We start from the raw sequence: 14,499 nt of genomic DNA on the forward strand, positions 1-14,499 counted from the left end.
TCTATGAATTATGAATGAAAATTTCTGCGTGGCTTGATATCTTTAACTTCATATGCAAGTAGCTGTGACATTTCTGTGGTGCAAATTGTCCTCATCCCTGGTTCTGTGGTAGCATCTGTGCAGTCATGCCTGAGCAACCACAGCACAACTTGGCTAGACTTTTCTCGAAGACCTTTTCTGTACCAGGAATTTGCCCTGACTCACTGTTTGTCTGGTGGTGTAGCAAATTCCTGGTTCTGCTAGGGAAGTTATAGCTTTGTTTAGGATGGTACTATTAGCATGCAACTTTTGTGTTAGCTAATCATTTTCTAGTACTACCATAAATATTTATGCTTTATGTTTCAACATCTGTTTCATTTAATTTTTGAGTGAATATCAACAGCATCACAATGTAAGTTCTGCAGCTGAATTCTTCATTAAAAATTCTCTTGGAATATGAATTTTCTATTTATTATTATTTTATTACATTTGTATACAGCCCTCCCCTAAGGCTCAGGGCAGTTCACATAGAATGTAACAGAACAATACATTAAACTGACTGATTATAATATATAAAGATAACAATACTAAAAACAATAAATTGAGAATGACATTATAACAGGCCCATGGTTTGTCAGATCTGTCACATGGGTTCAAGAGAGGGAGGATTGGGGACCCTATAGGTGTTGTTTGGTTTTGGTCAACCTCAACCAAATGCCTAGTGGAGGAGCTCCCTTTTGCAGGCCCTGCAGAACTGTTTTAGTTCTGCTAGGGCCCTGATCTCCAGTAGGAGCTCATTCCACCAGGTGGGGGCCAGGACAGAAAAGGCTCTGGCCCTGATTGAGGTCAACCAAACTTCCTTGGGGCCATGGGTCACTAGCTCTTTAAAGGTGGCAGAGCACAGGGCTCTTTGAGGGGTGTAGGCAGAGAGGCGGACCTTCAGGTACACTGGACCCAGACTGCGTATGGCCTTGAGAGTAATTACCAAGATCTTAAGCCTGATCTGGAATTTGACTAATAGCCAGGCCAGAGGATTTTTATGTCTATAATATGGTTTTGTTTTAAAATACGGAAAAATCTGCCACTCTTAAATACAGAGGCAGATGGTAGCACCTCTTGGCACAACATGCTCCTTTCTAGCCTGTGTGTTATGTTTATCAGACAATAGTTGTAGATAAAAGGTATCTTAAACAGAGTGACAGGGTACAATTAAAATATCCTATAAATAACATTAGCCACCTGTTCAATGAGAGCTTCTAAGCTGAAATCAGAATATGTAGAAACAACAGTCTATGTTGCTTCATATTACTCCTTATTTAGGAACTCAGAATGCAAGACTGAATTCAGAATTCAGTGCTCAATAATTAGAGGTTAAAAATCAGGTGGTTATCATTCTACCTGTCTGCTTTACCTTTGTAGATAAAAACTGGGCCATTGTTTTATCCAGTAAGATAAATCTTATCATTTATTATGTGCACACATGTGTACTGCACATATTTGTAGCTGCACCCAGCAAACTTCCTGGTGATTTAGGACACCACTACAGATTTATTTCTGTATCACATTCTAGATTGCTGCTAGTAGGAGTGCAAGAGCAGCCACTATACTATTTCAAGATCCAGAACAAAAAGTGATGTTTCACTCCTTCAATTCTTGTATTTTTGGTGGCAGGTATATAGGATTAGTAGCATCACAGGATCCTTTTTTGGAATCCACTTTTTGCCCAAATTTGTTCTGTCCCTCCTTCCACCAGTTCTTATAGGATTGAAAGCTAGGGAAACTTTTTGAAATTTGCTTAAAGCTGTTAAATTTTCTGCATATGTTCCTGTACACCAGTGGTTCTCAAGCTTCCTAATGCCACAATCCTTTAATACAGTTCCTCATGCTGTGGTGCCCCCAACCATAAAATTATGCAATTGTTCTTTCACAGAAATTAAACCAAAACTGACCAATGGCATGAAGATCCACTGTTCATGATTGTAATTTTTTCCGGGGTTTCTCAGTTCAGTTCTGCCTCTTGTCCCACCATGCCGATCTCGCTCTTTTCCACTGCTCCAGACAGGCGAACACTCTATCTCAATCTACCCCACAAGGCTGTTGTGTGGATGGTGCCCCCCCTGGCCAAGCTGCTTGCCCTGCTGTGATCCCTGTGAAAGGGTAGTTCAACTCCCAAAGGGATCCGACCCCCAGGTTGAGAATCACTGCTGTAGAATAAAAGCATCAAAATAGTTTTAAATATAGCTTTTTCCAACATTCACTAGCAATTTTTACTCCAAATCATTCTATAACTGTGAGCTTTTCAGTATTCTCATTTTCCTGTTAAGTTCCTATTTCTTCATATTTTTTTCTCTGTTCCACATGTATTTTGCTTCCTGTAGTGGACATTACACTTGTTTATGTTCTGCAGGGTTTTGTGCCAGACATAAATCAGCGTAACATCCAACTGTCCACTGGAGGGTACAAAACACAACTGAAAAAGCCCCCCCCCCAAAAAAAAAAGAAAAGAAAAGAACTCAGGTTCTTTCAAGCAAAGAGAATGAGAATGCAGGAAAGCATACTGACCCCATTTGTTGGCACAGGGTCTTGGGGAATCTTGGGTAGTGTGCAAAAGTCCAGGAATGGGTTAATCAAGACATGTCTTTCTCCATGGGTAAGGTAAGTTGGAGCCACTGCTGGAAGGTAGCTGCCTGAGTCCTGGATATAGCAGGCACAGGTAGCCACTACCAATCTGACAACCCAAACCCCTGATGGAGTGATTGCAAGTAGAAGTGATAGGAACCTGCTCATCCCCCCCCCTGCTGTTGGGGGAGGTATGGGATTTCACTCCAATCATGAGGCTTGGGGCAGCTATCAAGGTTGCCTATTGGTTAAGATTGCCCCTACCTGTTGGACCCTACTATAAAGACACAGGGGAGAAAACTGACAGTCTAATTCCTTACATCTTCTTGTTCTCACAGGCTTAGAACGAATTGCAAGAGACTCTTCTTATGAGCAAGAAGGAAAGGTCCAATTTGTCATTGATGCTGTGTATTCCATGGCATATGCCTTGCACAACATGCATAAAGATCTGTGTCCAGGCTATGTTGGTCTGTGTCCACGAATGAGTACCATTGATGGAAAAGAGCTGCTGGGTTATATTCGGGCGGTAAATTTTAATGGTAAGTTTGCATTCTTTTTTTCTTACCTTCACTAAAGATACCTCTGAAGTGACAAGATATGTTTTGATCTCTATATAGGGCACTTTTAAGCACAGGATTAGAAGTGCCACTGTCTCTCCTACTTTTAATCAGAAATATATGTTTTTCCTACCTGCTTTGAAACCTGAAACATATACATGTCTACTAGTGTTAAGCTTTGCTTTGGAAAAAAATGTACAAGTTAAAAATAAGTTTCTGTCCATCAAAATAGGCAACGGGGAAATGCCTATTCAGGCTATCAACTATCTTCTTCACAAGCTGTGATAGTTAATACTCTCAGAAAAAGAAAACTTGTTCTTAAATGTGTCTAAACTCACTTAATTGTATCCTTATAATAGTGGATCATTTGAAGTTACCATTTTTAAAGATGGGTAATGGAAGAATCATTTCTGTCTAAATCATTTCTTCCATTCTTCTATAAATCTATGTATTTCAAAATATACACAATAAAATGTTATGCTATTGGGAATTTACTGCTGGAGAAATATGCCTAATGGTTATGCACATGCCTAATGATAAAATTGGGTTGATAAGAAGGATGAGAGGAGATAAAATTCCTGAAAGCTCTGGTTCCATTCTAAACAATTTTTACAATTGTGCTAAATTGTGCTTGCCAAGTATATTGTGCAAGGGTCTATGGAGTATAATTATTTCTGCCAGACATGCCTGCAAACCATAGGCAGAGTTGTGCTGTCCATCACACTACACTTCAGCAACCTCAGCTGCCAGCTGCCTTTTAAAAAGTGGAAGGTCATTTTTGATTTTGCTTTCATGTGGAAACTGTTTTTTTGCTTCAAGTAATACACCAGAAGGACCATTTGGTTGATAGGCATAATTTGCTGAGGTTTGCAATATTTTCTCTCCTAATGAATGTTCCTTGTGGTTTCCTTTTTTGAAATTTCCATAAAAGGAATTCCTGTATTCGAGCAATAAATAATGGCTGGGACTCCACCTCCCAAAACAAACAAACAAATAAAAAAGACATTATGAGAAACTTTATTTTGCTGGAAATATACTGTAGCACCAAAATTAATGGGGTCAAAAGCCTTGTTGGATGAGGTGTACAGGAAGGAATTTTCATTTTGCTCAATATAAGTAGGTTAAAAATTTGGGGTGATTTATTTTGAGACATTTGTATCCCATACAGCTGACAGGCCAGGTACTTTGGATCTCCTTCTCTTGAATAAAATAATCTTGCGTTTATATATTTAAACCTATGATTTTATTGCTTGTCAATTGTTTTACTAAAAACTTATTTCAAATTAACCCGCATGCTGAAATGAAGTACTGTACTGTTAACTTTGATGGTGGAAAGTTCCGTCAAGTCTCAGCTGATTTGTGGAGACAAGAAATGTTCAGAAGCAGTAGCAACTGTCCAGATACTAGAGTCAACCTGATCAGGATACTATAATCTCTATAGGGTAGGAACTGTTTTCGTGGTTGGGTATGTGGAGGAATTCATCAGTCTCTGTCTGATTTGCCTGCAAGCTGGAGCTAGCACTGCTCCCAGCAGCAAGAACAGGTTTTCTGGTGGTGCCTAAGTGAACTGCCATTCACTTTTGATGATATACCTCTGCTCTCTGCAAACACAGCATTGTACAATTCTATTACTTTTATGAACTAAATACTATTTGTTATTACCACGATCACTATTCCTATCTAGATATTTATATTAGGAATCTAGATATTTACATTATGGCTATGCATGCATTTGTATACAGAAAACCATTAAGAAGAAATCTGGAACTGAAGGAGACCTGAATTCAGGCTGAGTGGTTCAGTGAAAGCTCAAGAGATACATACACCCTGCCATAGTCTAGCTACTGAAAGAAACAAAGACATGTTATAGATTTTGGGGAGTCTGGATTAATGTAGGAATCATTGTGGCTGTTTTCTCTCCATCGTATTTTATATTACATTATTTATTTGTTTGTTTATTTATTCACATTTATTCACATTTATTCACATTTATTCACATTTATTCACATTTATTCACATTTATATGCCACTGTTCCCGAAGGCTCAGGAAGATTTTGCGGGTAAGAAGAGATATATGTCATTCTCTGAGCTTTGCCACCCTCTGCTGTCTTGTTGGCCACTTCGGTGGGATTCTCTTTAGACCTCAGAATGGGAGGAAAGGGAGTGTGGTATACCACAGCCCTCCTCCTCCTGGCTGGTCAAGTCTCAACTTGAACTGCCAGTCTACCTTCCTCCCTGGTGCAATTCCTGGAGCTCTTAATATCTTTTTCCTTACAACTCCGCTGACCCCATCCCTCACTCCTTCCATTGCTCCAAGCCCTGCCTATCTGGCAGAGACACATCCCATTCATTGGACATCTCCTCAAGCCAGCCTGATGGTCTTCCCCTCCCTTAACCTCCTTCCCTTGTTTTCCTCTAATCCCACCTGGACATGCCATAAATTAGGCCAGAACAAATCAGAACAGTTCCAGTCCAGCCACAGTTGGAGGGCTCTCCCAGGGTTGAGTCCACACTGTGGCTGCTGCCAGGGGGTCCAAGGCCACTGTAGCTCCTGATATTGGGCTGACCGCTTCCTTCTCCCTTGCCACCCCTAGGGCAGCCCAGGACAATGCCTCCAACAGTGCCACTGGCACCACCTCAGTCACACCAGATAAGCTTTCCTGACTGAGTTTGGGCATCAGGGTCTAGCAGAAGTGTGCTGCAGCTCTTCTTTCCGCCCTGAGGATGGTGGGCATCTCCCTAGGCATATAGACAAAAGCTTGAGCCACCTTTGAAGTGAAAGTGAGTTAGCAGGCAGAAGAGAAAAATGCACCAGAAGGGAATGCATGGTACAAGTGAAAGTAAGCACCAGAGCATAAAAGGCCAGGGCAAATCCCCACTCCTTTCAGGAAGTGATCTTGGGCCAGTCACACTTACTCAGCCTAACTTACATTGCAAGGTTTTTGTGAGGATAAAATGGAGGAGAAGAATACGATATAAGCCATTTTGAGTGACTTGGCGAGAAATGTGGCATGCAAATTAATTAAATTAATTAAATATATAATAAAATAAATTTAACCTGTTTAAACTTTATTAAGTGTATATATATGAAAATACTTGATAATTACATTATAATTTACCTTTGCATTCACTTTTATAGGGGTAATTAAATTTACAAATCCTTATTTTAAATGTTGCTTGTTTACTTGTGCTTGTATTGCAAGAGAAATTTTATTTTCCCAACAGCTTCATCCATGTAATATTCTGTGACACTTTCATGACAGCAGAGCGATAATATTCTCCATAGCACAGTGAACCGATATAATTGATATGACATTGGATTCTGTTTAGCTGTTTTTCAACTACTTACAATTTAAATGTGGAATATCTGGTTTTGTTTCTAGTGGGGAGAGCCAGAATGTGGGTACAGAATGACAACTTATCATTTTGAGAATATAAATCCATCCTTTTATGCTATTACTTCTGGTTCTGGAGCACCTTGGAGTCAAACCAAATGAAGATGTATTGAAATAAGAATCAGTTGCCTCATGTTCAGAAGGATTTTGATGGTTAATCCTGTTTCTTACAGAAACTTGGAAATCTTTAGTTTCAATTATTAGACCCATGTGACATAAAGAGGCTAGCTATAGTAGTCTTACAAATTTAGCTGAGCTGTCCTAGATTTGTAGCAAGTGGGGAATAAAAGTACTGGTCATATGATTTCTGTGACTACTTTTATGTTTCCTATATAAAAAGCCACCATTTGCTAATTTCTATAGCTGCACATGATCCTACTATAGCTAATGTAGTGCTTAGAATGTCAAACTAGGACTTCAAAGATGTCAGTTCAAATCCAGACCAAGCCATGAAGCTTTCAGTCACTAATTATTACTTATTAGAGGTAGGGTGAGCATTGTACCTAAATAGTATTGCAATGTACACAACTATCTCATCAATCCTGACCTGCTGCTTAAAGGTCTGGAGCTCTACAAAGCTCTCTGAGGTGTTTCAGACGTTGCATAACATAGCTGTGCTGATCAAGGAGAAGAATAGGCAGTGTGCGTTGCATAACTACCCCTTAAGCGTTGTATTTGATGCAGTCAGTCCTCAGTATGTAAGGTGTTGGGTTTCTATGGATTTGAGCCAAAAATGAAGTGTTAATTCATATAGACATATTTTGCTCAAAGGCAGTTTTATAAAGTGATTAAGCTGTCAGTCTCCTTCCATACCGAGCATGAGTCAGTAGTATGGATAGAACAGCTACTTCCCTGGGGTAACATTAAAACATAGATAGGATGGATTGGCGTGCCTAACATTAATGCTGCTCATCTGCATCAAAACATAGAAGAGTCATAATCAGGCCCGTATACTGAGAATGTGGAGTAGAATTGCCATGAGATCAAGGCTGCATTCATATATTCTTGGATATCATGCTATCATTGCCCTGTATTGTTTATCTGTGAACAAGATGATCCAGTTCCAAGTGACTGCTGTTGATAGTAAAGTTTGTATTTGATGTGTGGATGAAGCTCAGCAATCTAATCCTCAGAGTAGTACACTGAAAAGTTCAGTGCCATATCCCTATAATAACATTTCCACCACTAGATCTTTCAGCTGCAGAACTGCACCATTGTTTTTCTGCCCCAGTGTGCATCTGATCTCCTGAAGTATAATAACATGTAGGACTGGGTTATTTGATGAAACCAAAAATGCTACCAACAGTGCAGAGTAACTCTATTTAGGACTATACTGCAGATCAAAATTGCTGCCAGGAACAATGAGCTGTAAAGAAATTACTGTTAAGTTTCTGATTAATATATTCTTTTTCTCATTTATACATTTTTCTTTTCTTTAAATGAAAACAAATTTAAATTTTTATCATTAACTCCCCGCCTCAAAAATGCCACAAAACTCACCAGATTAATCTGGGTTTTGGAAGCTGAACAGACACAAGTTAGCCTTATGACATTTTATTAATAATAAATTTCATATGTCACCAGCTACATTTGGAGGGAAGATGTTAGAAGTACACATGAAGGCTTTTGACCAATTTTTGAAATATTTTTGAAACCTCAAACAAAACTGTTTCTGAAAATGCCAGATAAATGTGTACCATGGGATGAATAGTTCAGTGGATGGTACATGGATGAAGGAGATTTTAGGGCAGCATGCATTTCCCTGTTTAGAAAATAAAAAATATTTTTGACTGATGTGATTGGTCCATGAGAAGCAAAATTCTGAAGAATGGCTGGAATGAGAGGGCATGAGACAAAAAGAGATACTATTCATCGTCCTGTGTTCTGTGAAGTCCCACATGGGACCTGTCCATGTGCAGGCCAGTTGCAGCCATTTTCAGGCTCCTGACAATGCAAGGCTCTCTCCCATCCTTTCCTCATGGTTTCCCACAGACTGTATGTCAAAAGGGGGGAAGAGGGCTGCTCTCCCTTAGTTCGTCTTTTGTATAGCCGAAGAAGGATATCTCTCTTTCATCCTTATTGGGAAGTTATATAGAAGTATTTCAGGGGAGGAAATCTGTTTAATCCCTACTGAATTCTCCATAACAGAGCATCTCTCTATTGGTTCAACAACTCACTGGGATATAGCAGGTGGGGATGTGAAGTAAATTCAGTTTTTGGCATTCTAATTAGAATAGCAATGCAGGGAAAGACATTGTTTACTTGACTATCTCAAGATACATGGATGTTATTGCAAAATGTTCTGCCTTTTTCAGCCTGCCGGGGTTTATAATGGGAAGCAGATGATGAAAGGTTTAGCCTCTGAGAGAGAAATCCCATTTCAGAGGGTGACAAAATATGTGAATGGAGGATTGAGCTCACACCCATCATTGTTGTTCTTATCGTTCAACATTTTCATCATCCAGACTTGTGTACTGAGCTGTGGATGCAAGTTTATTTACAGAGGCACTCTCAGCAAAGAAAACACACAAAAGATTTAGAAAGAAATCTGTTGAGTGCCAGCTGCACAAGCCCTGCAGAAGGGAGGGGACTTAGCTAGAATTCTTCAACTAGCTGGAGGTTCAAAAGCCAATGGAATGCTGCACCCTCCCTCCAAGAACAAACATCAGCATAGGCTGGGGAAAGCTGGGGGATTCCTGTGATCAGCCACTTGTTCCTATTGTCTCTGCTGGAGGAAATCCTCCAACATGAACTACTGCCTGGGACTACAGAGGTTTGGTAACACTTCTCTTGAAAGATCAGGCCCGCAATTTAGAGAAACTTCTTAGTTCTAAGAGAAACAGGCTTCTGAAGTTTTCCAGAGTCATACTTGAGAGTCACAAACCTAGTTTGCCAGCACCATCCATTCATCCATCAAGTAAGCTGAACTTGGGCCGGTCAAATATGCTCTGGTAACATCCAGACTCTCACTGTCTGAAATGCTCTCCAGTCACAACCATAGGGTTTTCAAGGCAAGAGACATTCCCATGTGGTTTGCCATTACTTGCTTTTGTGCGGCAACCCTGACTTTACTTGGTGCTAACCCAGACCAACCCCACCAGACCACGCTAACCGGGGCAACATACAGGCTGGACTTTTATAGCCCATTTATGAATTCACTAGCATCAAAGATTGGTCTGTCGTTGCAAGTAATGTGATCTTGTGGTTTGGGGACTTGTTTTCTCCCCCATCCAAGACTTGCCCTTTGCTTAGCTCCCCCCCCCCCCCCCGCACCATTCCAAGGCTTCAGTGGAGTCTACGCAGATTCCACCCAACCTTCAGGGAGGCTACTCTACATTAAGTGCTTGGGGTGGGAGTCGGTTTGCACATCAGTTCGCCCGCTACCTGTGCAAAAGCATGCAAGTACACTCCCCCACCCTCCCAAAGGGGAGATAATTGAAATCTTACAAAGCAAGAGAAAGTGTTCCCAAAGTAAAAGTGCATCTTTTGTAAAGGATAGTGTGGGAGTGGAAGGAAGTTGGGATTTGCTTCAAACGTGGTATTCTCTGTGCTCCCAGTTGAGTTAGATGAAGAGATGGTGGAACAACCCCCCCCCCCGGCCAGCTCCTTCCCAGTGCCTAGGAGGTGGTGCCAGGGTGTTGCGGCCCACAAGGAGGCTCCAACCCCCTCCCACTCCCTCAAACTGTGAGTGTCCCTGCAAAGCCCCACCATTGCCTCTGTGAGGCAGTGCCAGGGCTTTGCGGTCCGCAAGGAGGCTCCAACCCCCTGGGGCTCCCTTGCAGCAGGAGCATACCTGTGGTCTGCAAAGCTCCACCGCCACCTCTGTGAGGTGGTGCCAGGATTTTGCGGCCTGAAAGGAAGCTCCAACCCCTGACCCTGGCTCCTTCACAGCAGGAGCCTACCTATGGGCCACAAAGCCCTGTCGCTGCCTCTCTCCTCCTGGGAGCAAATGGAGGCCGTAGCCACAAGGCTTCTAGCAGGCAAGGAGGAAGAGTGGGAGCTGGAGGGGAATGGCCAATCAGGGTGGACCTGGATGAACAGGTCCTTGGACAGTCTCCTCCCAGGAGGCTGTTTCCCAGGTATAAGGGAGTGAAATAGCGTTAAGGATTTATTTTAATGGCTGCCTTTGTCATTGAGTCTCAGGATAGATTACAAAATTAGAAAACAATGCCGTGAAGAACAGTATACCACCTGCTATGAATGGTGCAATACAACAAGACTACAAAATGAGAGAGCACTGAAGTAAAACATTAGAACACACCCAACAAACAATTCTATTTTACTGAACATTCCCTCTATTACTACCACCTTATTTCATTGCTATAAATGCCCCCGGAATATTTGCAGAATGCTTAAAGCTTAGGCAGCTTTTATATGAGGTCACCCTTAATGGCAAAAAGTCCACTTGGTGCAATTAAGACTCCTACTGGGACATTCCACAATTATCATATGAAGCCAGTATTCTACTATGCCAGTGGTTTATGTTAAGGCTGCTGGGGTATGTACTTTAAGTATCTTAAATAGCTGCACCAATGTCTCCAAAAGACCATATTCACCTATATCAACATAAGAACTGGCCTGCTCGATCAGACCAGTGGTCCAACACCCTGTCTCGTTCAGGGCAATTCTGCACTGGTGACATTGCTCCATAGCACCACTCTGGGGCACCGCTGGTGCATTGCAGCAAAGCACCATGCTCCGCTGCTTCTTGTGTCCCCATGGGAGGCACATTTCAGTGGTGGACCTGGTCTGCCACCATAACGTTACCCTGTGTGTGAGGGGGTGCTGCCATGGTGGAAAGCTTCCCCTGCATGGGGGGCAGCAGGGGTTTTTTTGGGGGGAGGGTTGCAGGAATTTAGGATTACGTGAGATTTGGCAGCGCGGCACCGCAAAGTTCTGTGGAGCTGAGTGGGGCATTTTTGTGTAGTAGTTAGGAGTGCGGACTTCTAATCGAGTTCAATTCTGCACTCCCCCACATGCAGCCAGCTGGGGGACCTTGGGCTTGCCACAGTGCTGATAAAGCTGTTCTGACTGAGCAGTGATATCAGGGCTCTCTCAGCCTCACCTCTCTCACAGGGTGTCTGTTGTGGGGAGGGGAAAGGGAAGGTGACCGTAAGCCGCTTTGAGCCTCCTTTGGGTAGGGAAAAGCGGCATATAAGAACCAACTTCTTCTTCTTCTTCTTCTTCTTCTTCTTCTTCTTCTTCTTCTTCTTCTTCTTCTTCTTCTTCTTCTTCTTCTAGGACTGAGAGGAGCTGGGCCTGAAAGGCCCAACTCTTCCTGTCCACACAGGCCTCCACCAGGCTCCCAGAGGGCTTAAGGGAACATGGAAAATACCAGCATTCCGTTAAAGCAGGGCAATGGTGGCCTAACATGCACCAGGCCCGGGACCCTTTCTGGCTTCTTGTGTGGTATGTGTTTAACTTCTGTTTCAACAACAGTTGATTGAATTTCTTGCCACAGCATCAGGCATCTTCTCTCTTGCGTCCAATAGTTGAAATCGATTTTTCACCTCCACTGCATATGTGAATGGAATTTTATTTACATTGAACTTCCTTAACCTTGATGTCTTATTGATGTTGCAGAGTTTTGTTTTGATTTGAGCCGAAAACAGTTCATGATTTGAACTGCTATCAACATCTGGATATGTTTTGACAGCAAGGATTAAACTAGAACATCTTCGACTGTATAAGTTATAGTCGATTTGGTTCTGGTGTGGCCCATTTAGTGGTATTTATGCTGCTTGAACCAAGTGTTCATGATGCAAAACTGATTTTCATGACAGAATTGTGCCAGATGATCACCTGCATCATTCTTTTCTCCAAGTCTGAAGTTGCCAGTAATGTCTTTTTCCACTTGTGTGCCAACTTTTGCATTAAAATCATCCATTATGTTACAGCTCTCAAAATTTTATGGTTTAGCTCTCAAATGAATTAGCATATGGACACCTATAACGTGTTTGCAGAAACTATCACTTCCCTTGCCCCGCTTGTTGCTACACATGGCCCTCCATTGCGAGCCTACCTTCATTCCCAAATTCTAATATGTTCCTGTCAATATTAGCAGTCCCTTGTTGGCTTTTCCCTGTGATTAGTTTAAAAGCTATTCTGCCAACTTTTTTATATTAATCACCAGCAGAATGATTCCCTTTTCGTTCAAGTGAAGTCTGTCTCTTTTGTACAGGTTCTGCTTGTCCCAAAAAGTTCCCCAGTGCCTAAGAAATCTAAGCCCTTTTTCTGGTACTATTTCCTCATCAACATATTGAGACCCTGATCTGTGTCTGCATATCTGGCACACTTGCCACAAGTAGCAATCCTGAAAATGCTACCTTTAAAGTCCTGGTTCTTAACTTTTTACCTTCCCCCCCCACCTCCAGGACCACAAATTTACATTTCCCAATGTCATTGGTGCCATCATGCTCCATGTCTGCTGACCTTTCCCCAGCACTACCTATCAATCTCTATATTCAGAGTGTGATAACTACAATCTTTACATCAGTCAGGCAAGTTACTATGAAGTCAAAAATGCATGTCAGAGACCTTCTCTATATTTCTGACAATCAAATCACCCACTAACAAAAACCCACCTCTCACCATCCCCCAGAGGAGAATATTCAGTATGAGAGGATATTGGTCTGTTACCCAAGGAAGGAGTCCCTTCTAAGGGATCACACCCTCCTCCTCAGACTAATGCCCTCTGACCTCAGGTCTCTCACTCTCCACAACAGCAATAGAGCTATCAGCAAAGGAGTGGGGCTGATTTGAATATTTCATCCCCAAATCATTCTTTGCTGCAGCTTCTCCAGGTTGGCATACCTGGTCTCAAGAAAATTTTCCTACTCCCTGCGAGTCAGAATTTTCATGCACTGAACACACAACCATGATTTCTACCCAGTAGCTTACCTGAACCTGTACAAATTTCAGTAGCAGAAAGGATACAGTAACACACTGCCTTCTCTTTTGATGTGAAGCTCTGTGTGACCACCTGCTCCCGTGATCCCTACCCAACATGGTACTCAAATTGAGTTCAGGAGGGTGGGAGAGCCTCTCCAGGTGATTATCAACCTCTCCTTTCCTTTGGGGGAGTTCTAAAGAAACCATTGCTTAATTCTTGCGACCAGGCCATTTACCACCTGGTTTCACATTTGGTGTTTCTGGGAAAGGTGATTAAAAAGGCTGTGGCAGGTCTGCTCTTGGCATTCTTGGAGGAAACTTTGACCCTTGACTCATAGCCGTCTGTCTTCCATCCTGGTCATGGGGTGAAGATGGTCCTGGTTGCCCTGACAGATGATTTTTGGTGCCAGCTAGATAGAAGCAGTTCGGCCCTTTTTGTGCTGGTAGATCTGTTGGCAATATTTGATGTTGTCAGCCATGAGTTGTTGGTGCACCACCTCTCAGGGGCCAGAATTCAAGGACAGCCCATCAATTATTGGCCTCCTTTCTTCAAGACTGGAAACAGAGGGTTGCAATCATGTAGTTACTAATTGCCTGGTAGGGTCCCACAGGGGGTGATAATCTCCCTAACATTGTTTAACATCTGGGCCAACTGGTCTGGAGTTTCGGCTTGGGTTGTCATCAGTACACTGATGACAGCCAGCTTCATCTCTTGATGGACAGCCACCCCAACACCCCCTGGATTAACATTTGACAGTTGTTTGGAAGCAGTTACAGTATGGCTCAGGCAAAGCCGGCTGAAACTCAACCCCTCCAAGATGGAAGTCCTATGGTTCAGTAGGAAAGGGCCAGATTAAGAAGTGTGCTTGCCCAGCCTGGATGGGATACAGTTGAAGACCTCACAGTCTACCAGGAACCTGGGTGTGATCCTAGATGCCTTCCTTACAGTGAAGGCTCAGCTCACCAAAATAGCCTAGGTAGTGTTTCCCCAAATACTAGTACCCTACCTGTCTCCAGAACACCTAGCCATAGTGATCCAAGCAACAGTCATCTCCAGG

At 42.4% G+C, this 14,499-nt stretch overlaps 1 protein-coding gene across 7 annotated transcripts in view; it reads left to right on the top strand.

The window, feature by feature from the left end:
* Nucleotides 1-14,499, top strand: part of GRM8 (glutamate metabotropic receptor 8) — a 685,094-nt gene that overhangs the window by 443,428 nt on the left and 227,167 nt on the right. For all 7 annotated transcript variants that reach the window (XM_077338334.1, XM_077338332.1, XM_077338336.1 and 4 more), the window contains one exon: nt 2,937-3,137. In XM_077338334.1, the coding sequence (XP_077194449.1) occupies nt 2,937-3,137 (201 nt within the window). The remainder of the gene's footprint in view (nt 1-2,936; nt 3,138-14,499) is intronic.

This window comes from Paroedura picta, chromosome 5 (assembly GCF_049243985.1).
Source record: "Paroedura picta isolate Pp20150507F chromosome 5, Ppicta_v3.0, whole genome shotgun sequence".
Taxonomy (NCBI): domain Eukaryota; kingdom Metazoa; phylum Chordata; class Lepidosauria; order Squamata; family Gekkonidae; genus Paroedura; species Paroedura picta.